This window comes from Balaenoptera borealis (genome assembly GCF_965194805.1).
Source record: "Balaenoptera borealis genome assembly, chromosome: 13".
NCBI lineage: Eukaryota > Metazoa > Chordata > Mammalia > Artiodactyla > Balaenopteridae > Balaenoptera > Balaenoptera borealis.
The window spans coordinates 47459659-47487402 of record NC_138870.1 but is presented as its reverse complement, the minus strand read 5'-3'; the positions used below and the strand labels follow the sequence as shown (position 1 = coordinate 47487402).

The following is a 27744-nucleotide window of genomic DNA, read 5'->3' as shown; positions in this document are numbered from 1 at the left end:
AGTGGCGAGGGCTCCGGCTGTGTGGTTCCCGCCATTTCTCGCGGCAGTCCTCCCTGGGTTGAGTTCCGCGCTCCATGGAGGCGTTTGACCCCGCAGAGCTGCCCGAGCTGCTTAAGCTTTATTACCGGAGACTCTTTCCCTATGCCCAGTACTATCGCTGGCTCAACTATGGCGGAGGTGATGGAGGCGGGGAGCGGGGTGGGTAGTGGGTTGGGAGGGGAACGTGAGGTTTCAGGAGGGTACCTTGGAAAGACAATATGAAGTGCCTCCTGTGCGCCAGGCATTGTGCCGGGCACCGTCGTGCGTTATCTTGAACCCTCACCTCTGAGGTGTAAATGGGCCGAGAGAGGTTGGAATGACCAGCCTACGCTACGCATTGTAAGGCAGAGCCGCTGCTCCTATCACTTCTTGGTCAGACTCGAGTGGTCGGACTCACTTTCGATTCGGTGTTTATTTGCAGCCAAGGGGGGTTACCGGGTCATAGCATGAAGCTGCAGAGGCGTGATCTGCTCAGGGACAGAGGGGTTATCTCCTAAAAGAGGAGAGGTACTTAACTCTTCCCAGGAATTTACTAGTGCCCACCGAAGAAGGAGAGGTGGTATTACATATTGAAAATATTTCTGCATCTTTTTCCTCATTTTTACTTTTCCCTGTTAGATGCGGGATGGTAAACCCCTTCAAATTAGGAACTAATTCTTGTCTTCTTTTTTTTTTTTTTTTAACATGTAACACAGTGCTGAGCACAGAGGACTCATTAAAAATATCTTCTCATTGGTTAATGTTTTAATGCTCTGAGCTGGGTAAAGTACCAAATTAACTTTTAAAGTGTACATTTATTTTGCAGTGGTAAAGAATTACTTTCAACACCGTGAATTTTCCTTCACATTGAAAGATGATATTTACATTCGTTACCAATCCTTCAACAACCAGAGTGATCTGGAAAAGGAGATGCAGAAAATGAATCCGTACAAGATTGATATAGGCGCGGTATATTCCCACAGAGTAAGAAATCGAGTTTTTATGTAGTTTGTTGTTTTTTAAACCAAGAATGGATTGGTGCCCCTAGCATTTATTTTTATTTTTATTTTTATTTTTATTTTTTAATTATCATTTTTTATTTATTTATTTTATTTTATTTTTGGCTGTGTTGGGTCTTCGTTTCTGTGCAAGGGCTTTCTCTAGTTGCGGCAAGCGGGGGCCCCTCTTCATCGCGGTGCACGGGCCTCTCACTATTGCAGCCTCTCTTGTTGCAGAGCACAGGCTCCAAACGCGCAGGCTCAGTAGTTTTGGCTCACGGGCCTAGTTGCTCCGCGACATGTGGGATCTTCCCAGACCAGGGCTCGAACACGTGTCCCCTGCATTGGCAGGCAGATTCTAAACCACTGCGCCACCAGGGAAGCCCTAGCATTTTGATATAAATTTTTAGAGCTTATTTTAGTTAAAGAGCCACAAATTGTCCTTTGATGCTTTACATTACTGACTGGAAATTGTTTGGAAGTGAATTGGTTGTATTCTCACTAGGACAAAAAAAAGAGTATCTGGCTAAAAGACTAGGAAGTCAGCGTGGTTGAGCACAGAGGGCATTGGAGAGAATCATTCTTGATTTCTCTATTTCTCTCACACCTGTATCTGTTTCACTGGGAAATCTCTTTAGCTCTACCATAATAATATCTAAAATCCAACCACTGCTACTAGTGCTGCTACCATCATCATCACCATCTCTAATCTAAATTACTGTAAAAACTTTCTAACACTTTGCTCCTATAGACTCTAGACTCTATTCTCAACACAGCAGCCAGAAGGATCCTTTTAAAACAAGTAAGATTGTCATGACTCCTCTGCTCAAAACCATTCTCCAGTGGCTCCCCATTTCACTCCGAGTAAGAGCCCCTCTCTCCCACTCAGTCACTCCTCACCTGCCACACTGGCCCGTGCTCAAGCAGTTTGCACTGCCTAGAACCCATTTCCCCAAATATCTTCTTGGTTCATTCCCTCACCTCCTTCAAGTCCTTACTCAGTGGGGCCTCTGCAGCCTGCCATTCCTCCTACCCGCTCACCTCACTGATACATTCTAAGTGCCTAGAATACTGCTAGGCAGAGAGTACACAGTAAGTATCTGTTGAATGAATGAACATACCAAAATTGCCCTTCTTCCTCTCCTTAAAAATACACACATGGTGGGGAAAATATACACATGAAAGAATAGCTTTTGTATGGAGCTTTTTCATATGTTGTATAACTTGTTTTTCATATCAGTCCTCATTATTCTTTTTACAAAGGAGAACTTCGATAATTTGCCCTAGGTCACACAATTTCTAAATGAGGGAGATGGGACCTGAATCCAGGTTTTCTGACTCTAAATCCCAGGGGAAGGGGAGAAGAAGAGGTAAGATAAGGCAGGCAGGGAAAATGCTTTGGAACAGTTTACTCCTCTTCAGAGGTGGAGATTAAAACTGAAGTCTCTATAGAAGGGTCAAGTTGTCACTCTACTCCTTCTCCCTAGCACAGAAGGGGCGGGGGGAAGTGTCATTTTTTTTAACTGGACCAAGACAGAGGCACCTATACACCTTTTTTGTGTGTTTTGTTTGTGATTTTTATTAGTTATAGATGCATGTAGTTTATAGAATCAACTACTATTAATTAGGCTTTTTTTTTTTTTTTAAGGTCTCCTACTTTTCCCCCTATTTTTTGCTCCCCAGAGGCAAGCATTTTCTTTTTGCTGATTGTTAAGGTATTTGCCTCCTTGTCTCTAAATAACATGATTATATTTCTTCTATTTTTCCATTTTAAGCATTATCTACTGACCTTCCACTCTGGCAGATGAGGGTTTAGGGTTTTTTTAATCTCACCCCCTACCCTCACCACACAGAGAACCTTCCTATTGCCACATGCTCTTAGCATGTTTGTTAAAAATTAGGATTAGATCACTAATTCAACCCCAAACTGCCAATTATATAAATCTCCCAATGTATTCAGATCCATCAAGTATTTTATCAGTTTCATCCTGAAGAAATTTCTCCTGCAGCCTTCTTAACTCCAATCTGGATTGATTCCTCTCTAAGCCTGACGGGTAAATATGATCTTGTAATCACCCTGGTTTCCTTTCACCTCTCTCCTGTGATCCTTGTTGCCTAGATCATATGTTCTCTTTTTGGTTTACTCCCTTGTTTTGGTGGAGCACATCCTCCAGGAGCTTCCTAAGAAAAGGTGCATGGAAGACAAAATATTTCATACCTTCTGTATCTGGAAAATGTCTTCATTCTGTCTTTATGCTTAACTAATGATTGAGTTTGTAAATCATTTTCCCTCAGAATTTTGAAGACATTGCTACATTATCTTCGAGCTTCCAATGTTGCTGTTAAGAAGACTAATGCCATTCTGATTCCTGTTCCATTGTGTTGGACCTAGAAGCTCTTAGGATTTTCTTTTTTTTAAAAAAAAAACAATTTTTATTTCTTTAATGTTGTATCTATTTTATTTATTTTTAGCTGTGTTGGGTCTTCGTTGCTGTGCGCGGGCTTTCTCTAGCTGCGGCGAGCGGGGTCTACTCTTGATTGTGGTGCGCGGGCTTCTCGTTGAGGTGACTTCTCTTGTTGCGGAGCACGGGCTCTAGGCACGCGGGCTTCAGTAGTTGTGGCACGTGGGCTCGGTAGTTGTGGCTCGCGAGCTCTGGAGCACAGGCTCCGTAGTTGTGGCGCATAGGCTTAGTTGCTCCACGGCATGTGGGATCTTCCCGCACCAGGGCTCGAACACGTGTCCCCTGCATTGGCAGGCGGATTCTTAACCACTGCACCACCAGGGAAGCCCCACTCTTAGGATTTTCTATCTATCCCCTCTGTCCCTAATGGTGTACGTTGGTGTACATCTTTTTTCATCTATTGTGCTAGATACCTGATGGACCCATATGATCATGAGCTCGTATCCTTCAATCTTGGGAAATTTTCCTCTTTTTTTTTTTCTTTAATAGATCTTTATTGGAGTGTAATTGCTTCACAATATTGTGTTAGTTTCTGTTTTACAACAAAGTGAATCAGCCATATGCATACATATGTCCCCATATCCCCTCCCTCTTGAGCCTCCCTCCCATCCTCCCTATCCCACCCCTCTAGGTCATCGCAAAGCACCAAGCTGATCTCTCTGAGCTATGCTGCTGCTTCCCACTAGCTAACTATTTTACATTCGGTAGTGTATATGTCAGTGCTACTCTCACTTTGCTCCAGCTTCCCCCTCCCACCCCGTGTCCTCAAGTCCATTCTCTATGTCTACATCTTTATTCCTGCCCTGCAACTAGGTTCACCACTACCAATTTTTTTTTTTTTTTTAGATTCCATATATATGCTTTAGCATATGGTATTTGTTTTTCGCTTTCTGACTTACTTCACTCTGTATGACAGACTCTAGGTCCATCCACCTGACTACAAATAACTCAATTTCGTTTCTTTTTATGGCTGAGTAATATTCCGTTTTGTATATGTGCACATCTTCTTTATCCATTCATCTGTCGATGGACATTTAGGTTGGTTCCATGTCCTGGCTATTGTAAATAGTGCTGCAATGAACATTGTAGTACATGTCTCTTTTTGAATTATGGTTTTCTCAGGGTATATGCCCAGTAGTGGGATTGCAGGGTCATATGGTACTTCCATTTTTAGTTTTTTAAGGAACCTCCATACTGTTTTCCATAGTGGTTGTATCAGTTTACATTCCCACCAACAGTGCAGGAGGTTTCCCTTTTCACCACACCCTTTCCAGCATTTATTGTTTCTAGATTTTTTTGATAATGGCCATTCTGACCCTTCTTATTTTTTTTTTTTTTTTTTTTAATCTTCTCAAAGAACCAACTTTTAGTTTTATTGATCTTTGCTATTGTTTTCTTTGTTTCTATTTCATTTATTTCTGCTCTGATCTTTATGATTTCTTTCCTTCTGCTAACTTTGGGTTTTGTTTGTTCTTCTTTAGTTTCTTTAGGTGTAAGGTTAGATTGTTTACTTGAGATTTTTCTTGTTTCTTGAGATAGGCTTGTATAGCTATAAACTTCCCTCTTAGAACTGCTTTTGCTGCATCCCATAGGTTTTGGGTCGTCGTGTTTTCATTGTCATTTGTCTCTAGGTATTTTTTTATTTCCTCTCTGATTTCTTCAGTGATCACTTGGTTATTTAGTAACGTATTGTTTAGCCTCCACGTGTTTGTCTGTTTTACGTTTTTTTCCCTGTAATTCATTTCTAATCTCATAGCGTTGTGGTCCGAAAAGATGCTTGATATGATTTCAATTTTCTTAAATTTACTGAGGCTTGATTTGTGACCCAAGATGTGATCTATCCTGGAGAATGTTCCGTGCGCACTTGAGAAGAACGTGTAATCTGCTGTTTTTGGATGGAATGTCCTATATATATCAATTAAATCTAACTGGTCTATTGTGTCATTTAAAGCTTCTGTTTCCTTATTCATTTTCATTTTGGATGATCTGTCCATTGGTGTAAGTGAGGTGTTAAAGTCCCCCACTATTATTGTGTTACCGTCGATTTCCTCTTTTATAGCTGTTAGCAGTTGCCTTATGTATTCAGGTGCTCCTATGTTGGGTGCATATATATTTATAATTGTTATATCTTCTTCTTGGATTGATCCCTTGATCATTATGTAGTGTCCTTCCTTGTCTCTTGTAACATTCTTTATTTTAAAGTCTATTTTATCTGATATGAGTATAGCTACTCCAGCTTTCTTTTGATTTCCATTTGCATGGAATATCTTTTTCCATCCCCTCACTTTCAGTCTGTATGTGTCCCTAGGTCTAAAGTGGGTCTCTTGTAGACAGCATATATATGGGTCTTGTTTTTGTATCCATTCAGCCAGTCTATGACTTTTGGTTGGGGCATTTAATCCATTCACGTTTAAGGTAATTATCGATATGTATGTTCCTATTACCATTTTCTTAATTGTTTTGGATTTGTTTTTGTAGGTCCTTTTCTTCTCTTGTGTTTCCCACTTAGAGAAGTTCCTTTAGCATTTGTTGTAGAGCTGGTTTGGTGGTGCTGAATTCTCGTAGCTTTTGCTTGTCTGTAAAGCTTTTGATTTCTCCATCAAATCTAAATGAGATCCTTGCCGGGTAGAGTAATCTTGGTTGTAGGTTCTTCCCTTTCATCACTTTAAGTATATCATGCCACTCCCTTCTGGCTTGTAGAGTTTCTGCTGAGAAATCAGCTGTTAACCTTATGGGAGTTCCCTTGTATGTTATTTGTCGTTTTTCCCTTGCTGCTTTCAATAATTTTTCTTTGTCTTTAATTTTTGCCACTTTGATTACTATGTGTCTCGGCGTGTTTCTCCTTGGGTTTATCCTGTATGGGACTCTCTGCGCTTCCTGGACTTAGGTGGCTATTTCCTTTCCCATGTTAGGGAAGTTTTCGACTATAATCTCTTCAAATATTTTCTCTGGTCCTTTCTCTCTCTCTTCTCCTTCTGGGACCCCTATAATGCGAATGTTGTTGCGTTTAATGTTGTCCCAGAGGTCTCTTAGGCTGTCTTCATTTCTTTTCATTCTTTTTTCTTTAGTCTGTTCCGCAGCAGTGAATTCCACCATTCTGTCTTCCAGGTCACTTATCGGTTCTTCTGCCTCAGTTATTCTGCTATTGATTCCTTCTAGTGTAGTTTTCATTTCAGTTATTGTATTGGTCATCTCTGTTTGTTTGTTCTTTAATTCTTCTAGGTCTTTGTTAATCATTTCTTGCATCTTCTCAATCTTTGCCTCCATTCTTATTCCGAGGTCCTGGATCATCTTCACTATCATTATTCTGAATTCCTTTTCTGGAAGGTTGCCTATCTCCACTTCATTTAGTTGTTTTTCTGGGGTTTTTTCTTGTTCCTTCATCTGGTACATAGCCCTCTGCCTTTTCATCTTGTCTATCTTTCTGTAACTGTGGTTTTTGGTCCACAGGCTGCAGGATTGTAGTTTTTCTTGCTTCTGCTGTCTGCCCTCTGGTGGTTGAGGCTATCTAAGAGGCTTGATGGGAGCCCTTCTTATTTTTTTTTAATTTATTTTTTAGTTTTACTGATCTTTGCTGTTGTTTTCTTTGTTTCTATTTCATTTATTTCTGTTCTGATCTTTATGATTTCTTTCCTTCTACTAACTTTGGGTTTTGTTTGTTCTTCTTTCTCTAGTTCCTTTAGGTGTAAGGTTAGATTGTTTATTTGAGATGTTTGTTGTTTCTTTTTTTTTTTTTGAAACTTTAAAAATATTGCTTTATTAGTATTGGATACATACAATATTTATAATATATCAGTAGTATATAAGGTCTGTTAATAGATATCCCTGTAAATCAATGAATGTGGCATATTCGAAGCAAACATTTGCCTAAATGGTTATTAGAACCTTGCTGTAAAACTGCCCTTGTTCAAAATCCCCAAAACAGGCTTCTTGTTGGATTATGACAAAGAAACCAACATTTTTAAAGCAATAGTAGCAAAGCATATTCTGAAATATAGCCTTTAATAGAAATGCTTTATTCTGTATATACCATTTCGAGTTGTAAAATACTATTACTGTTACTATTACCATTGAGTGTTTGGGGGTCAGTTGTTTGAGGCAGAAAGAGTGATGACAGAAAGCACTTTTTTTTTCTTTACAAAAACTGGGAAGAAGATCACATGGTATCTATAACAGGAAACTTTAGGTGACTCACTTCAAACTCATCTCTTCAGTAGCTTCAGTAAACACCTGCTGTCATATTTGACACTGCTTGTTAATAAGTGGAAAATTTTTAAAGAATCTATATCTTAGCATAAATGCTTAGCTGGCTTAGAATTCGTGAATAATTGATGATAATTTTGAGTGAGGTGCATTGATGGTGCGCACCAGTGTAGTTGGCTTTACACCATCCTCTTTCCAAAGGATTTATGTGAGTGTCCTATTAACTTCCGAGGAACCAAATGGCACTTTTTTGTGTTTGTGTGAATGATAAGACAGTAAAGATAAGATTGAAAATCAACATTATGGAAATTGCCGCCTCTACGCCAGAATGTGAAGTGAACCAAATAACCATATTTCACTCTACACTGTTCATTAAAGTACAAAATTGTTCACTTACAGTAAGCACAGAGTATTATTCACGTCTTTAGACAAGTCATTTAATCTGATCATCATCACTTGTAAATTAAAGACAGTAACACTTGCCATACTTATCTAAAAGGAATGTTATAAAGATCAGAGGAGATAATAAAAGTATTTTGCACACTCTCAAGTGTTATGAACTTTTAAAATTATTACTGTGTTATTATTGACTGTTGGGATGTTTCTGGTTGGCCTAGATTGTTTATTTGAGATGTTTGTTGTTTCTTGAGGTAGGATTGTATTGCTATAAACTTCCCTCTTAGAACTGCTTTTGCTGCATCCCATAGGTTTTGGATCGTCGTGTTTTCATTGTCATTTGTCTCTAGGTATTTTTTGATTTCCTCTTTGATTTCTTCAGTGATCTTTTGGTTATTTAGTAACGTATTGTTTAGACTCCATGTGTTTGTGTTTTTTACGTTTTTTTCCCCTGTAATTGATATCTAGTCTCATAGCGTTGTGGTCAGAAAAGATGCTTGATATGATTTCAATTTTCTTAAATTTACTGAGGCTTGATTTGTGACCCAAGATGTGATCTATCCTGGAGAATGTTCTGTGCGCACTTGAGAAGAAAGTGTAATCTGCTGTTTTTGGATGGACTGTCCTATAAATACCTATTAAATCTATCTGGTCTATTGTGTCATTTAAAGCTTGTGTTTCCTTATTAATTTTCTGTTTGGATATCTGTCCATTGGTGCAAGTGAGGTGTTAAAGTCCCCCACTATTATTGTGTTACTGTCGATTTTCTCTTTTATAGCTGTTAGCAGTTGCCTTATGTACTGAGGTACTCCTATGTTGGGTGCATATATATTTATAATTGTTATATCTTCTTCTTGGATTGATCCCTTGATCATTATGTAGTGTCCTTCCTTATCTCTTGTAACAGTTTTTATTTTAAAGTCTATTTTATCTGATATGAGTATTGCTACTCCAGCTTTCTTTTGATTTCCATTTGCATGGAATATCTTTTTCCATCCCCTCACTTTCAGTCTGTATGTGTCCCTAGGTCTGAAGTGGGTCTCCTGTAGACAGCATACGTATGGGTCTTGTTTTTGTATCCATTCAGCAAGCCTGTGTCCTTTGGTTGGAGCATTTAATCCATTCACGTTTAAGGTAATTATCGATATGTATGTTCCTATTACCATTTTCTTAATTGTTTTGGGTTTGTTTTTGTAAGTCCTTTTCTTCTCTTGTGTTTCCCACATAGAGAAGCTCCTTTAGCATTTGTTGTAGAGCTGGTTTGGTGGTGCTGAATTCTCTTAGCTTTTGCTTGTCTGGAAAGCTTTTTATTTTTCCATCGAATCTGGATGAGATCCTTGCCAGGTAGAGTAATCTTGGTTGTAGGTTTTTCCCTTTCATTACTTTAAATATGTCATGCCACTCCCTCTGGCTTGTAGAGTTTCTGCTGAGAAATCAGCTGTTAACCTTATGGGAGTTCCCTTGTATGTTATTTGTCGTTTTTCCCTTGCTGCTTTCAGTAATTTTTCTTTGTCTTTAATTTTTGCCAATTTGATTACTATGTGTCTCGGCGTGTTTCTCCTTGGGTTTATCTCTGTGCTTCCTGGACTTGAGTGGCTATTTCCTTTCCCATGTTAGGGAAGTTTTCGACTATTATCTCTTCAAATATTTTCTCGGGTCCTTCCTCTCTCTTTTCTCCTTCTGGGACCCCTATAATGCGAATGTTGTTGCGTTTAATGTTGTCCCAGAGGTCTCTTAGGCTGTCTTCATTTCTTTTCATTCTTTTTTCTTTATTCTGTTCCGCAGCAGTGAATTCCACCATTCTGTCTTCCAGGTCACTTATCGGTTCTTCGGCCTCAGTTATTCTGCTATTGATTCCTTCTAGTGTATTTTTCATTTCAGTTATTGTATTGTTCATCTCTGTTTGTTTGTTCTTTAATTCTTCTAGGTCTTTGTTAAACATTTCTTGCATCTTCTCGATCTTTGCCTCCTTTCTTTTTCCGACATCCTGGATCATCTTCACTATCATTATTCTGAATTCTTTTTCTGGAAGGTTGCCTATCTCCACTTCATTTAATTGTTTTTCTGGGGTTTTATGTTGTTCCTTCATCTGATACATAGCCCTCTGCCTTTTCATCTTGTCCTTCTGTGAATGTGGTTTTTATTCCACAGGCTGCAGGATTGTAGTTCTTGCTTCTGCTGTCTGCCCTCTGGTCTGACCCTTTTTATTTTTAATATAGTTTTTCCTACCTATTTTCTCTGGTCTCTAGAAATCCTAAAGGCAGATTTTATGTCTTAGACTGGTCTTCTAATTCTATTTATTTCTTCCTATTTTTTAGTCTCCTTTTTCTCTACTTTCTGGGGAATTTCCTTAAAAGTTTTTCATTTCTACTATTATATTTTCATTTCCAAGAACTTTTTTTTAGTGCATCCTGTACTTTTTTCATTGATACATCTTCTTTCACTGAGGATATCAATGATAATTTTTTTAATTTTCTTCTGTTCCACAGGCTCTTCTCTCTAAAGTTGCATTTTTTCTGTTTTTTTCCATTCTTTCATATCAGAGGTTTTCCTCATATGTCTGGTAGTTTCTTGCTTGTTGCTTATATTTAAGAATAGAGTACTAAAAAGCTGACTGGAAACTCTGTGTACATGGCTGAGATTTCTTTACTACAGAGTGATCTGACTGGGCTGTTTTATTGGCGCAAATCTCTGATGTCAATTTCTCTAGATCTTTGCTAGTATGAAAACGCCAGTTGATCACTGATCTATTCCTAGAGCCTAATAACAGTGCCTGACACACTTGGACAGAGTCTTCAGAAAGGAATCTTCCCACCTCCTGCCTGGGGTGTTAGTGGAAGGGTACAGAGGAGATGGCTGGGTCTCAGCATTCCCCATGTAAAGGTCTGATTAATCCTCTGAATATCTGTACAACACATCCTTCTTCAGCTGTGCCTGTTGTCCCCTCCTCAGTCCAGAGACCCTCTGTTTTATGCTCTGCAGATAATAATTCAGGTATCTTTGCCAGGGAAATAGAAGCACAGTCACCTAGCTCCACAGAGTAAGTGTAGCACAATGGGGAACTAACTGCTTCATAAGTAGATTTTAAATCAATCCTCTTGTTTTTTAATCTCAGCTCCAGAGATACCTGTTGTCACCTATTCCTGAGACTTTTGGGGATTCTGAGGTGTAAATTGGGTTCCTTCTTATCCTTTTTACTGAGAGCTGAAGATTCCGTTTTTTGGTTCTCCTTATAAAAATTGTGGTAGTATTGTCTCCTCGCTGGTTCTTTTTTTTTTTTTTCCAGGACACCTCTTTATTGTGTTAGAAAAGGTTGGTTACAACAGTTTCTCTAGACATGGAAGGCAACACTGTCCCCAGATCCAGGGGAACCAGAAAATTTATAGCATCAGAGGAAAGCCAGGGCAGGAAGCCAGAGCCTACGGAGGACAGAGCTGGCCTTAAGACCAGAATATTTTCTTCCCCCTGCTCTCCTTACCCGAGCCCAGGGTTCTTGCCCCAGCTTCAGCTGCCAAGACATCATCCTTCACCCCAATATCCTCCTAGCTACCACAATTCAACAAAGGTGCAGTTGGGGAACTTCAGGGTGGGAGTACAGGCTGTGCCTCTAGCCCCGTGGCCTTTGCTCACCCTGAGGTACCCAGTGCCCGACCCTCAGCCAGCTGTGCCTCCTGGGGAGGGGCCTGGTCATGCAGGTCAGGCAGGGAAAGGGGCTGCTCGGGTCAGCACCAGGCCCCTCTCTTGTTCTTTTTTAAAAGACTTACGCCAATGAACTTATTTACAAAACAGAAATACAATCACAGGGACTTCACTGGCGGTCCAGTGGTTAAGACTGCACGCTTCCAACGCAGTGGGTGTGGGTTTGATCCCTGGTTGGGGAACTAAGATTCCACAGGCCGCGGGGCGCAGCCAGAAAAGAAAAAATAAATAGAGTCATAGATGTAGAAAACAAACTTACGGTTACCAGGGGGGAAAGGAGGGGGGAGGGATAAATTGGGAGATTGGGATTGACATATACGCACTACTATATATAAAATAGATAACTAATAAGGACCTACTGTATAGCACAGGGAACTCTACTCAATACTCTGTAATGACCTATATAGGAAAAGAATCTAAAGAGTGGATATGGACTTCCCTGGTGGCCCAGTGGTTAAGACTCTGCACTTCCACTGCAGGGGGCTCAAGTTCCATCCCTGGTCGGGGAACTAAGATCCTGCATGCCAAAAAAAAAAAATAGATGAAAAAGAGTGGATAGGGGCTTTCATGGTGGTGCAGTGGTTGAAAATTCGCCTGACAATGCAGGGGACACGGGTTCAATCCCTCATCCGGGAAGATCCCACATGCCACGGAGCAACTAAGCCCATGCGCCACAACTACTAAGCCTGTGCTCTAGAGCCCGTGAGCCACAACTGCTAAGCCCGTGTGCCACAACTACTGAAGCCTACGTGCCTAGAGCCCGTGCTCCACAACGAGAAAAGCCACCACAATGAGAAGCCTGCGGACTGCAACGAAGAGTAGCCCCCACTCGCCACAGCTAGAGAAAGCCCTCACGCAGCAATGAAGACCCAACACAGCCAAAAATAAATAAAATAAATAAATTTTTTTTAAAAAAGTGGATATATGTATATGTAAAACTGATTCACTTTGCTGTACAGCAGAAACTAACACATTTTAAATCAACTATACTTCAATAAGAATTAAAAAGTAAATGAATAAATAAAAGACTTGTGCCTTTCTTTAAAAAAAAAAAAAACTTTTATTTTTGCACAGGTTTAGTGGAAGCCAAATAAGTATTTGTATTCAGTCCACCTTCTTTACCAGGTAGTCCATTGCCTCCAAGGAGATTACTTACAGCTTGAACCAGACTAATTGAGAGATCTTTTTGAATTATTGAAAAATTTTAAATACATTTCTGTTACTTACATGTCCAGTAGCAATTAAAGGTCCTTAAAATACCTTGCAGTAGGGCATTAATTATTTGTATGTACTTTTCCTTATCAGAAACCTAAAACTCTTTGTTATGATTTCTGTTGATCAATAAATGTTTATTATACAATGTCATATATCAATTATATCTCAATAGAAGTAGAAAAAAAATATGGTAATATGTATTTATCACATCTTGTTTTAAGTAGATGAAAGTTACACTGTCATCAATTCTGGATGTATAGCATCAAATCAGTGAGCTTCAACTGACATAGACTTGGCATTATATGGTTTCTTCACTTCTCTTTGGCCACTTTTTCTGTGTAGGTAGAAAATAAGCATGTATGGCAGCTCTTATAGAAACTGATTGTTATTTTGTACTTGTAGCCCAATCAACACAATACAGTGAAGCTGGGAGCTTTCCAGGCTCAAGAAAAAGAACTGGTGTTTGACATTGACATGACAGACTACGACGATGTGAGGAGATGTTGTAGGTGAGTTCCACATGTTTTGCTGGTAGGTGGGTGGTATCACTGACAATGAGTAATGATGATTCTGCTCCAGTTCTGCAGACATATGTCCTAAGTGCTGGACCCTCATGACGATGGCCATACACATCATCGACCGAGCATTGAAGGGCAAGTATTAACAGTATCTGAGTGGGGTCAAACGCGAGAATCTGTTTTCCTCTGAATATTAACCTATCTATACCATTTTATAATCAAATCTCATAAATTCCTAACATGTTTCTTTGAAACATATGGTAGGGAAAATAAAAAATTAGAATAAAGTTGTAGTTAAAACTTTGATAAAGCTATTGATCAAATCATTTAATTTTTTCCCAATTCAATCATCTATTGAGCAACTCTTGCAAGCTAGGTACTGTGCTAGATGAGGGAACTATGAAAGATAACGATTCTTACCTCAGGTAGGTTATGCAGTCTAAGGAGGAAACAAGAAAATTCAGGATTACATATGCATTAATATGCACAGGATGCTATGGGGATATAGAACAGCCGGAGTGCATACAGGAATGGGAAGAGATTAGATGAGAAAAGGCTTCCTAGAAGAGGTGATGATGAGGATGATAATGATAATAATAATAGCTAACTCTTATATAGGGGGCTTATGATGTACCAGGCACTGTTCCAAACACTTTAAATTTATTAACTCTCTTTATATCCCTAGACTGGGTCTTTAGAGATAAATGGCAATTGGTCAGGGAGAGAAATAGAAGTACTGAGGCATGAAGACATTCTTAGCAGAGAGACCAAGATAGGTAAAGAACTGAAGGCAAGAGCATGGGCGGCATGGGAAACTATTGGGTTGGCCAAAAAGTTCGTTCGGGTGTTCTGTAAGCGGTTACGAAAGACCCGAACGAACTTTTTGGCCAACCCAATACAAATAACGTACAGTTGACCCTTGAACAACATGGGTTTGAACAGCGCATGTCCACTTATACAGATTTTTTTTCAATAGTAAATACTACAGTACTATATGATCTGTAGTTGGTTAAATCTGCAGATGTGGAGTCACAAACACAGAGGAACTGATGCAGAGGAACTGTTTCTATGGAGGGCCCACTATAAGTTATACATGGATTTTCAACTGGGGAGGGTTGGCACCCCAATCCCCACTTTGTTCAAGGGTCAACTGTAATATAGTTAAGATGAGTACATGTGGATAACAAGTTAAAAAAATGAAGCTAAAGAAGTAAGCAAGAACCAGGAATTCATAGATTTGTTTTAAAACCTATCATTTCTCCCCTCTTCAGAGGACTTTGGATTTAAACATCGTCTCTGGGTATATTCTGGAAGGAGAGGTGTTCATTGCTGGGTCTGTGATGAATCAGTTAGAAAACTGTCCTCTGCAGTACGTTCTGGGATAGTTGAATATTTGAGTGTTGTAAAGGTAAGGTCTTCTTAATGATATTTACATTTCTTTGTTTGCTAGATATTACCAAGCCTGGTATGTTTAGTAACAAAATTAAACTATCTTTTAAGAATTCGTATTTCAGAGTAGATGATTTTACCAGTAGATCAATTAAAATCATAGTAGCTCCATTTTTTAAGATGCTTCATATTTTGCTGTTAAGCATCCTCCTTTGTGGCATAAGGAAGATTAGTTTACTTTTCTGGTTCAAGTATGTCAAGTAAAGTTAACCCAGAAAGTTACAGGTATTGAGACTATATAAAATGGCATCCAAGGTTCTATACTTTGACAGAATTTAATCAATATCTTTAGAACACGTTAAAGAAAGTTTTAATTATTTCATTTATGTTACATAATATACACGAAGTGTTTTTTTGATGGTTTGTTTTTCAGGGTGGTCAAGATGTTAAAAAGAAAGTTCACCTAAGTGAAAAAATTCATCCTTTTGTCAGGTCTGTTGGAAAAGACTCCATGAAGTTTAAGTTGTGTCTGATTTACCTGCATGTGCTTTTAGAATTACCTGATCAATTTTCTCTGCTGGGGTAGCATTTTACAATAATCATAGCTAGAGTTAATTGAGTGTCCATTTTATACGCTCCAGTATTCATGATAGGTGCTTCACAAATATTCTTATTGGTCTTCACAACAACCTCATTAGATACATGATGGTATCTCCATTTACAGATGAGAGAAGTGAGATTTGGAGAGATCGTATAATTTGCTTGGCTTCACACAAGTAATTATTAAATTCAGGATTCATGCCCTGGTCTGCCTGATTCCACTGAATTCACTACTTCTCCAGGATAATGGAAAGAGGATTTGCATTAGGAGTAAGAATCCCTATTCTGCCAGTTTAATACAACCTTGATAAATATTAGAGCCTCTGTTTCTTATCAGTATAGGGAGAACAATGTCTGCTCCATCTATCTCACAGAGTTGTGGCAAAGATAAAATGAAACAGTAGAGGGACTTCGCTGGTGGTCCAGTGGTTAAGACTGCGCTTCTGCTGCAGGGGGCGAGGGTAAATAAATAAACAGTAGGTGTGAAGTCTATTTTCAAACTGCTAAGCACTATATAAGTGTTGAGATGTTAAAGGAAGCAATTCAGAGTAGAAACTGTAGACAGTATCCCACATCCTACTACTGATGTAGTATTACGCTGTCCTGACTTGGTTGCTTTCCACCCTTGTTACATACTTATGATGCTATTACCTTCTAAATTGTGGAGTTTAAAAAGTAAACATTTCTTGAATATCTAGTCTAAACCAAGTACTATGCTAGGTTCTTTCCCCTTAGAGTGTCTCATTTAATTCTTATAACCCTGTGAAGAGGTGTAATTCCAATTTTACCTAGTTAAGTTTTAGAAATTCAGTGAAAATAAGTACAAGCCTTCCAAGTGGACAAAAGCCATGTGGCATATGTGTTGCTAATAGTGTTGGGACTTTGTTATTGTTATTCCTACAGAAAATCTATAAACATAATAAAAAAATACTTTGAAGACTATGCCTTGGTTGATCAAGATATTCTTGAGAATAAAGAAAGCTGGGATAAGATTTTAGCCCTTGTTCCTGAAAATATCCTTTCCCAAGACCATTTCTGTGTGAGCTACTTGTATTAATCTATGATATTATAAATGTGTTCTGCCTACATATTCTCATATGCTTATAAGTCTAATGTTTTTACACAAAACATCTCCTGTGTTTCTGCGTTTTTTAATCTCTAGTCTGGAATACAATAAGAAGTGAGGCCGTTTTGTAAATAAACTTCCTCATTTTGGAAGTTGATCCTCCTAAAATTAATGACTACTTAAAGGATGTGGGATCATCCTCAAAATATGTACAGACCAGGGACCAGTTTTACCTTACACTTTACAGTTATTTTGGCATTCTTTGTTATATCTAATATAGTTTAACAGGGGAATTTCTCTAAGGATATGTGTTTAATATTTGCATTTTAGAAAACAATAACTACTTTCTATGTGAACTTTAGATATCCTTGTGGTAATATATACTGAAAATAAGTTGTTCGTTGATGTGCCCTAAATGAGTGTGTTCCTTAATGACCCATCACCAATGCATGATGAACTTCAACAAAGCTTCCAAAAGCATCACAATTCACTTCAGCGCTGGGAGCATTTGAAGAAAGCAGCCAGCAGATGTCAGGTATATTCCATTGAAATCTGTATTACAAATACAATAATGCAATTTTTAATTAAATTCTGATTGTTTTGCTTACTAAGTTAATGATGGTTGACGATCACTTTTTAACCACTTTAAAGAAATCCTCAAAAATTCCTACTGATCCTCATGCTGGACTTGCATCTACTTTTAGAATAACAGCAAAAATGACAAATGTGGACCCTGGCTTGAGTGGGAGATCATGCTCCAGTACTGTTTTCCACGACTGGATATCAATGTTAGCAAAGGAATCAATCATTTACTGAAGAGCCCTTTTAGTGTTCATCCTAAAACAGGTACTATGTAAAGAAAGTAAGGAAAATAAAAGAAAAATCAAAGTTATTTTTTGTTTTAGAAAGCATATCACTGGGTGTGAATGTCTGAAATAGTAAAGGTTGAAGAATTGTTCTGTCAGCTAATGCCCGAGTTCACTTACTTTTCAATTGTTGATTAGTAGCTGCCTGATGAGTTTCCACTATGTAAATAATTTTTAGTTGGGTTTCTGAGGTTCATCGTTAGAAGTAGAGTTGGAGAGGAACTTAGAAATCACAGAACAACAGCTCTCATTGTACAGATGAGAAAACAGTGGCGCAAGAGATTAAAGTGACTTGTCCACAGCCTTAAAACAAATTGTGGGGAATACCCTGGTGGTCCAGTGGTTAGGACTTGGCGCTTTCACTCATGGGGCCCGGGTTCGATCCCTGGTCAGGGAACTAAGATCCTGCAAGCCTCGCAGTGCAGCCAGCAACAGACAAATTGTGTCAGAGCTAGTAATAGAGTTCAGTTCTTAACACTGAAAGTTCCATGCTTTTTCCACTATGCTGCCTCCCTCAGTTCTTTTTCAATAGATTTATCTTGTCTCTTGCACATTTCTCTTAGATAAGATTTGATGGACTGAAACTGACTTTAAAATAAATATGGCAGTGGCTATATTGGCATAAACTTTGCCCCATCCAAACAGGGGACACAGTTAAAGAAGTATCTAGTCCTCTTTAGTGTCAACAATCCAACTCTGCCACTTGCTGTGGGATGTTAAGCAAATTACTCTTGGTTTTAGCATTTGTAAAATGGAGATAATAATAGTACCTACCTCAGTGGGTTATGGTGAAGATCTAAAATGTAAAGTGCTTAGAAAAGTGTCTGTCATATATTCAATACTCCCAAATTGGGACTTCCCTGGTGGTCCAGCGGTTAAGACTCCATGCTCCCAATGTAGGGGGCCTGGGTTTGATCCCTGGTCAGGGAACTAGATCCCACATGCCACAACTAAGAGTCCACATACTGCAACTAAAGATCCTGCATGCCACAATGAAGATCGAAGATCCCACATGCCACAACTAAGACCTGGTGCAGCCAAATAAATAATTTTTTAAATTAATTATTATTTTTTTTAACATCTTTATTGGAGTATAATTGCTTTACAATGGTGTGTTAGTTTCTGCTTTATAACAAAGTGAGTCAGCTATACATATACATATATCCCCATATCTCTTCCCTCTTGCGTCTCCCTCCCATCCTCCCTATCCCACCCCTCTAGGTGGTCACAAAGCACGAGATGATCTCCCTGTGCTATGTGGCTGCTTCCCACTAGCTATCTATTTTACATTTGGTAGTGTACGTATGTCCTTGCCACTCTCTCACTTCATCCCAGCTTCCCCTTCCCCCTCTCCGTGTCCTCAAGTCCATTCTCTACGTCTGCGTCTAAAAATATGGAACGCTTCACGAATTTGCATATCATCTTTGCGCAGGGGCCATGCTAATCTTCTCCGTATCGTTCCATTTTTAGTATATGTGCTGCCGAAGCAAGCACTAAATTTATTTATTTTATTTTATTTATTTTTGGTTGCATTGGGTCTTCGTTGCTGCACGCGGCTTTCTCTAGTTGCAGCGAGCAGAGGCTACTCTTTGGTGCGCAGGCTTCTCATTGCGGTGGCTTCCCTTGTTGCAGAGCATGGGCTCTAGGTGCGGGGGCTTCAGTAGTTGTGGCTCATGGGCTCTAGAGCACAGGCTCAGTACTTGTGGCGCATGGGCTTAGTTGCTCCATGGCATGTGGGATCTTCCTGGACCAGGGCTTGAACCCATGTCCCCTGCACTAACAGGTGGATTCTTAACCACTGCACCACCAGGGAAGTCCCATAAATAAATTTTTTTTTTAAATACTCCCAAATTGCCTTGTTTCCTTTAATAATCTACAGTGACTCTGTAGTGTATACATTTATACAGCCCCTTTTCAGACCTGCCAACACATAGGTGTCTTTTCAGTTTCAGCAAATAACTCAAGGTAATGAAATGAACTATTTCCATCTATTCTGTTCCATTTTGAGGACTCTAAATTTGAGACTGTTCTGTACTTAAATAGAGGAGGATATAGGGAAGAGGAAGATAGAAATAAAAGTAGAAATAACAGCAACTAGGTAATAGCTCAACAGTCTTTCACATCTATTTTTTGGTGTTTTGTTAAGAGAAATAAAAGACACACCTAATGTGCTTAAATATTGTTCTTAACAGATGAGTCTAACCCTCTTTCTAAGCCTTAGATTAAAATTTTAGCCAAAAATAACTCGTAGGAGACAGCTTATAATGATTTGTATTCCACAGTCTTCAGTTTATAACTTTTGGTTCTCACAGGTCGCATTTCTGTGCCTATTGATTTACAGAAAGTGGATCAGTTTGATCCATTTACTGTTCCAACCATAAGGTATGTTCCAGATCACTGATCACTCCTTTTTTGTTTGTGATTGTTGTTCTAAATGTGACGTATGTTGGATTAGATCCCTTCAAGAGAGGCAGCTTCTCTGAGGCTGTATGATGATGCCCTAGCAGAGCAACATTTCCTAGTGAGTTCCATAGAACACAAGTTTTTCAGCTGCTATTATGCAAAAAAAGAGTTCAAATAAGTTTGGGAAATGCTGACTTAAGCAGATTAAAAGTTCTTTACTGCAAAATTTCCTGGTCTTTAATATGCTAATGTGCATGGAAAACTCCAAGAAGAGATTATGGTTTTTAGAATATCCCAAATTTAGTTGGCCACATAATTTTTTCACAGAAAATCTTGTGAGATTCATGTGCTTTCATACACTGGGTAATGTTGACCAAGAACCAACTTTAAAATTATCTTATTCTACTATCTGTAGTTCCATTTGCCATGAATTGGATGTTATTTCCACTAAAGAAGAAGAAAAAGAGAACGGAGCTGAATCTGATATCAAACATAGAACCAGAGGTAGGTTAATATATTGAAGTCTCACTTTAACATAATCTTTTTATATAGACATCTTTCTGTGACTCCAGTAATTAACTCACCTTGGATTCAGACCAGAATAGATCAATGTTTATCCTGAAACCAGCTCAGTAACAAATAATATTATAGCAATGTTTCTGTCCTTCATCAGTTGCCCAAATGGTGCTGTTGAATCCAATTTGAGTCAACAGATATTCACAAGTAACATCTGAATGCCAGGATCTATACTGTAAGATTAAATTGTCAGTTGGTTTTGATAGTTGTTTGAATCTCACAGTCTTTTTTTTTTATACAGCGGGTTCTTATTAGTTATCCGTTTTATACATATTTAGTGTATACATGTCAATCCCAATCTCCCAGTTCATGCCACCACCACCACCACCACCCTCCACCACTTCCCCCCCTTGGTGTGCATACGTTTGTTCTCTACGTCTGTGTCTCTATTTCTGCCCTGCACACCAGTTCATCTGTACCATTTTTCTAGGTTCCACATATATGCATTAATATACAATATTTTTCTCTTTCTGACTTACTTCACTCTGTATGACAGTCTCTAGATCCATCCACGTCTCTACAAATGACCCAATTTCATTCCTTTTTATGGCTGAGTAATATTCCATTGTATATATGTACCACGTCTTCTTTATCCATTCATCTGTCGATGGGCATTTAGGTTGCTTCCATGACCTGGCTATTGTAAATAGTGCTGCAATGAACATTGGGGTGCATGTGTCTTTTTGAATTATGGTTTTCTCTGGGTATATGCCCAGTAGTGAATCTCACAGTCTTATATTCAACAACTATTTATTTAACAACTACTATATATGCAATATTTTGTTCTCTACTTTGTTTTTATATCTAATGAGTGTTCTGTTAAATACATGTCTAAACTGTGATTGAATTGTATATTCAAGAATTTGAAGGAGCTGGGAATATAAAGCTTCCTGTTAGTGAAAGTCACATCTTCTTATACCAGTACCCAAGAGACACTATAGCAGTAGAGTCCAATAGCACTTTCTGTGATGATGGAAATGTTATGCATGGCCCAAATGGTAATCACTAGCCATATGTGGCTTTTGAGCACTTGAAATGTGAGAAACTGGATTTTTAATTTCATTTAACTTTAATTTAAATAGCCTCATGTGGCTAGTGACTACTGTAATGGGCAGTGCAGATCTCTCATCTCTGACCTTTTTAGTCAAATGTTGCTACCCTTCTTTCAGAATCCAAGTTCGAATATCACTTATATATTCTAGCTCTAACATAATACGTGAACAAGTACATTCCACCATCATTATTTGTAGAATGATTACAAGCATTCTGTTTAAAATATTGGAAAAAAGTCTCCAACATAAATAAACTGGACAATAATAAACTGGAAAAATGAACTCAGGGAAAACAGACAATTCAAGGAACAAAGGAAACCTTTTTTTAAAAAAACGATATCTGGGCTTCCCTGGTGGCATGGTGGTTAAGAATCCGCCTGCCAGGGGCTTCCCTGGTGGCGCAGTGGTTGAGAGTCTGCCTGCCAATGCAGGGGACGCGGGTTCGAGCCCTGGTCTGGGAAGATCCCACATGCCGCGGAGCAACTAGGCCCGTGAGCCACAACTGCTGAGCCTGCGCGTCTGGAGCCTGTGCTCCGCAACAAGAGAGGCCGCGATAGTGAGAGGCCCACGCACCGCGATGAAGAGTGGCCCCAGCTCGCCGCAACTAGAGAAAGCCCTCACAGAAACGAAGACCCAACACAGTCAAAAAAATAATAAATAAATAAATTAAAAAAAAAAAAAGAATCCGCCTGCCAGTGCAGGGGACGCAGGGTCGAGCCCTGGTCCGGGAAGATCCCACATGCCATGGAGCAACTAAGCCCATGCGCCACAACTACTGAGCCTGTGCTCTAGAGCCTGTGGGCCACGGCTGCTGAGCCCGTGTGCCACATCTATTGAAGCCTGCGCACCTAGGGCCCTGCGCACCTATGGCCCGTGCACAGCAACGAAGACCCAACACAGCCAAAAGTAAAAATAAATTTATATTAAAAAAAAAACCGATATCCTCAGAGAATAAGAGAAGATAGTGTATCCATGAAACAAGACCAGAATGCTATGAAAAAGAAACACTCAGAGAACAAGAAAGAGGTCTTAAAAATCAAAAAAATCACCATTTGAATAAAAAATTCAATGGAAGGGCTGGAAAAGAAAAGTTGAGATTTCCCAGAAAGTAATACAAAAAAGACAAGTTAGTTGTTTTTTTAAGGAGGAAAAAGATAATATTAAAGACTGGTTCAGGAGGTCTAAAATTAAAGACTGGTTCAGGAGGTCTAATATCTGACAGAAAAAGAATAAATAAAACAGGAAAAAATTGTCAAAATTATATAGGACAGGGCTTCCCTGGTGGCGCAGTGGTTGAGAGTCTGCCTGCCAATGCAGGGGACACGGGTTCGAGCCCTGGTCTGGGAGGATCCCACATGCCGCGGAGCAACTGGGCCTGTGAGCCACAGCTGCTGAGCCTGCGCGTCTGGAGCCTGTGCCCCGCAATAAGAGAGGCCGCGACAGTGAGAGGCCCGCGCACCGCGATGAAGAGTGGCCCCCGCTTGCCACAACTAGAGAAAGCCCTCGCACAGAAACGAAGACCCAACACAGCCATAAATAAATAAATAAAATTTAAAAACACACCTCATTTAAAAAAAAAAAAAAAAAATTATATAGGACAACATCCAGAAATGAGCCCTTTGTTGAAAGGGCTCAGCATAAGAATGATGTGCCTACACCAAGGCACATCATTTTGAAGTTTAACACTGAGAATTAAGAGAAGATCTTAGGAGCTTTCAGACCCCTTCCTACTATCCCTCCCCAACAAAAAAGCCGTAGAGCTAGGAAGAATGGCCTTAGATTTCTAAGTAACAATGGAAGTATTCATTTTTAGAAGTGAATGCTAGGAAAGAAAAAAGTAGTTGCCATTCAAGAAGATGGAGAGGTCAGAATTAGGGCAGGGTGCTGCTATTTTTTTCCACTATAAACCTGTTAGGACTATTTTACTTTTTTTAACGAAGTGCATATATTACTGTAACACAAATTTTTAAATTTAATATTATCTCTTTGTGGACATCTTTTTCCTTTGTTCAGAGGTTTTAAGCTAGCAAGTTTTGGCTCCCTATAAGGAGAAGCTTTATAATAAATACAAGTGTTCAAACATAAACTGCACTGCCTGTCATTTCAAGTATTCATAAAGGCTAATAGCCATCAGTAAATCAGGGATGCTTTAGAGGTGGTGGGAGGCTGGAATAGGTGATATGTAAGTTCCTTATTATTTCTTTAGTTTCTGTGATTCTAAGCTTTTGTCCATTTTCAGATTAGTACCATTTGCTCCTTCCCTTCTACTTCTCAAACCTGGACTGTTCTCCACTCTCCTCTCTAATTAAATCTTTTTTCTAAGACCCAGTTCATAGCCACCTCAGTCAACTTTGATCGGTCAATTCTTTTTTTCTTTTTCTTTTTTTTTAATTAATTTATTTTATTTATTTATTTTTGGCTGTGTTGGGTCTTTGTTGCTGCGTGCGGTGTTTCTCTAGCTGCGGCGAGCAGGGGCTACTCTTTGTAGAGGTGCACAGACTTCTCATTGCAGTGGCTTCTCTTGTTGCGGAGCACAGGCTCTAGGCGCGTGGGCTTCAGTAGTTGTGGCACGCGGGTTCAGTAGTTGTGGCTCGCAGGCTCTAGAGCGCAGGCTCAGTAGTTGTGGCGCACAGGCTTTGTTGCTCTGCAACATGTGGGATGTTCCTGGACCAGGGCTTGAACCCGTGTACCCTGCATTGGCAGGTGGATTCTCAACCACTGCGCCACCAGGAAAGCCCTGGTCCATTCTTTGGACTCATAATTATCCATATGCCTGTTTGGCCTTTAATTATATATTGTTTTCTATCACTACATATAGGAGTTGTTTTTCCAGTTCATTCCAAAACTTCTTGAGGGAATTCCCTGGCAGTCCAGTGGTTAGGACTCCGAACTTCCACTGGGCCCCGGGTTCCATCCCTGGTCAGGGAACTAAGATCCTGCAAGCCACACAGCATGGCCCAAATAAATAAATAAATAAATTTTTAAAAATAAAAACTTCTTGAGACCAAGTAGTATGGCTTATACTTTATACTTTTTTATAATTTAGCATAGTACTCAATATATTGTATAATAGGCTGTTGTAAATATTTGTTTAATTTGTAAATATTTGTTTAATAATTATATGGAGAGCTTATTACATATTCCACAATGGTGAAACAAATATAGAGGCCTACATCCAAGGAGCTTACAATCTTGAATTAAAGGTTCAAAGTACAATGTGGTTGAACCCAAACTAAATTGTTTCTTTGGTATAAGTTTATTTATCTTAAGAAAATTTATATATTAAACATTTAGAACAAAATTATAATCTACTTGCATAATTGCCACAATTGAGATATTCATCCTTAATACTCTCATAAAGATTCCTTTTCCAGTCCCAAGTAAGTCAGATAACATTTACTAAAAAAATTTTTAAGTATAGTTTCTTTTTTTTGTTTTGTTTTTTGTTTTAAGATTTTTTGTTTGTTTAATTTTTTGGCCACATGGCATGCGGGATCTTAGTTCCCCGACCAGGGATCGAATCTACACCCCCTGCAGTGGAAGCGTGGAGTCTTAACCACTGGACCAAGGGCGAAGTCCCTAGTTTCTTTTTTTTACTCTTTCCAGTAAACTATCATGAGGACTCTTAATTCCATGCAGACAAAATCCAAATCTCATTTTGACTGCAATTAGATTTTTGCCTTCTTTGGGTATTAATTATAGATTGTTTAATTAAATGGATGATTAAGATTCTGTATTCAAAATTTTATGTACATTTTTAAGACTGTTTTATAGATCAAAGAATACCTGTACTTAATGCATATGACTATCAACTACTGATTGTTTCCGGAAGGCATGGCCCTGACTTCACATTTTTAATGTTTTGCTCTGTTGGTAAAACTATTTATTATTGAAGCCACAATTTCTAAAGAAAGGAATGTTTTATGGGACTTAACACATAGCAGTAGATGATGCTATGACTGACTGCTAGAGTAGATGTGTACGCGTGGTTTGGATGTTTTAGAGCAGCACTGTCTAATACATTAGCCACATGTGGCTATTAGCCACAGATTTTTTTAAATTTTAATTAATTTAAACTTAAAAACTGATAATCGATTCAATTATTGGAAAACTTTTAAGTATGTTTGGGAAAATTAGTTATATGAGCTTACTTTTTTATATATTTTATAATTTAAATCTAGATCATGTATTTCCAATGATAATATAGTATCTAAATTGAGATGTACTTTAAGTACAAAATACTAGATTTCAAAGACAGTGTGAAAGAATGTAAAATATTTCAATCTTTATCACATGTTGAAATGATATTTTAGATACACTGGGTTAAATAAAATACATTATTAAAATTAATTTCACCTTTTTAATATGGCTACTAGAATGTTTTAAATTATACATTTATTATTATATTTCTATTGGACAGCACTATTTAGAGAATTTTTACAAGAAACTTATACTTTCACGTTATTCTTGCTGCCAAAATGCTAATTATAATTCATGGTCTTCACAATTTAGATTACAAGAAGACCAGTCTAGCTCCTTTTGTAAAAGTTTTTGAGCAGTTTCTTGAAAACCTGGATAAATCTCGAAAAGGAGAACTTCTCAAGAAGAGTGGTAAGATTCTATACCTTTCCCTTATAGCTATTTAGGTCTTAGTACAGGTAGTTTAAAACATCCAGCAAGTGAACAATTTTTAGAGCTGTAGTCTTTGCCCTCTCAAAAAAAGTTACTAGTTTATCTCACTATCCTTAGTATTTTGAAAACTGAGGTCCCTTCATTCAATTCAGCACATACTCATTTTAACACCTTCTATGTGTCAGGTACTATGAGGGAAACAAAAATGAATTATACAAAGATGGATTCCACATCATGGCTCCCCTGCCCTTAAGGAGTACTAACTGGTACAAAACAAAGAAGTACAAAATGCTAAGAGATCTCATCTGATTGAGAGAACCTGAGAAGATTTTATATGAAAAGGGTGGTATTTGAACTCTATTTCAGTGAGCTGCTGTATGAATTCTAATCCCCAGTGCTAACATATCATACCTTGAGGTATGAGTAGGATTTCCGCAAGCAGAGATTTGATGAGATAAAGGTACAGGAGTGGAAAAAGGAGACAGGTTGTTCATTCTTGAAGGAACAACAGGAACAAAGGCATAGAAGCAGGAAAGCATCAAGTCACTCTAGAGGCCATCAAGTAGTACAGCTTATCTGGTAAAAGATGCGTCAGGAAGTGATGGGAGAGAAATCCAAAGAAGCAGACTGAAGCCAGAGTATAGATGGCCTCGAATTCTAGTCTTGGGAGTTTGAGCTTAATTCAAATGGGACAGGGAAGCTATTAAAGGTTTTTGAGAAAGGGAGTGCCGTGATTTGTAGTTTTATCTATGATAGAAAGATAACTCTAGCAACAGTATATCTGGGGAGAAGCAGGGGATAGACTAGACCCCAAGAGATCAATTGAGCTATTAGTATTAGGACAGTAGAATTGGAGAGCTCCAAAAAATGCAAATGCTGGAGCCATCCTTGAAACTTGGTAATGATTTTTTGGAAGTTGAAAGATCTAAGTAAAAGTGTCACAGAAGCCAAGGGAAAGGAAAGTTTCAAGGAGATTATCAAGTGTCAAATGCAGTAGGGAACTGATAAAATCCTGTTGGATATAAGAACGAGGAGGTGCTAGGAGGACAGCAGTGTCAAAGGAAGAGTTCTTTGAATAGGAGACACCTGAGCATATGTGTAAGCCAAAAGGAAAAAAATCAACAGTGAATATTATTCAAGAGATTGATGGATACCATAGAAAACTGGCAGTGTTATAAAAATACAAACTCCCTTTCCACTTCATTTTTTAATAAAATGTTTGGTGGTTAAAAAGTAGTGCCTAAGATAATGCTCTACTCATAGTAGCCACTCAAATATGTGCTTGTTGAATGAACAGTGATGACTCTGAACTTCGAAAGCCTCATTGAAGCTGCCATTCCAACTGGTCATATTAAGTCCTTTGTATTCTTGTTCTGTACTAGCTCAGCCTATAATGTGGGCTTCAGCAAATGTGAAAGCAAATCTTTATGCATGATGTGAATTTAATGGAAGCATTAAGCAAATCAGGATGTGAAATAAATGGGCTTTGTTTTGTTTTCCTTTACTATCCTTGATAAAAATCTATTCTATTTTAGATTTACAAAAAGACTTCTGAAGATAACAACTCCCTTTTTACCAATGTGGATATCTTCTCCCTTCAACCCAGAATCAAATACTTCAAGAGCCGTTTAATAAATATAGCAGAACTGTG

General features: G+C 38.6%; 1 protein-coding gene across 2 annotated transcripts; it reads left to right on the top strand.

Moving 5' to 3' along the window:
- The first annotated feature begins 12 nt into the window (after positions 1-12).
- PRIM1 (DNA primase subunit 1) lies at positions 13-27744 on the top strand. Of its 2 annotated transcripts, XM_082351005.1 has the most exons (13): positions 13-177; positions 845-1002; positions 13394-13500; positions 13571-13644; positions 14781-14917; positions 15332-15390; positions 16402-16511; positions 17008-17099; positions 17269-17410; positions 19743-19812; positions 20249-20337; positions 25974-26072; positions 27629-27744. In XM_082351005.1, the coding sequence occupies exons 1-13, from the start codon at positions 75-77 to the stop codon at positions 27646-27648; spliced, it is 1260 nt and encodes a 419-aa protein (XP_082207131.1). In that variant the 5' UTR covers positions 13-74; the 3' UTR covers positions 27649-27744. The 2 variants fall into 2 exon arrangements, with proteins under 2 accessions (XP_082207131.1, XP_082207130.1); XM_082351004.1 differs by lacking the exon at positions 27629-27744 and having other exon boundaries at positions 25974-26122.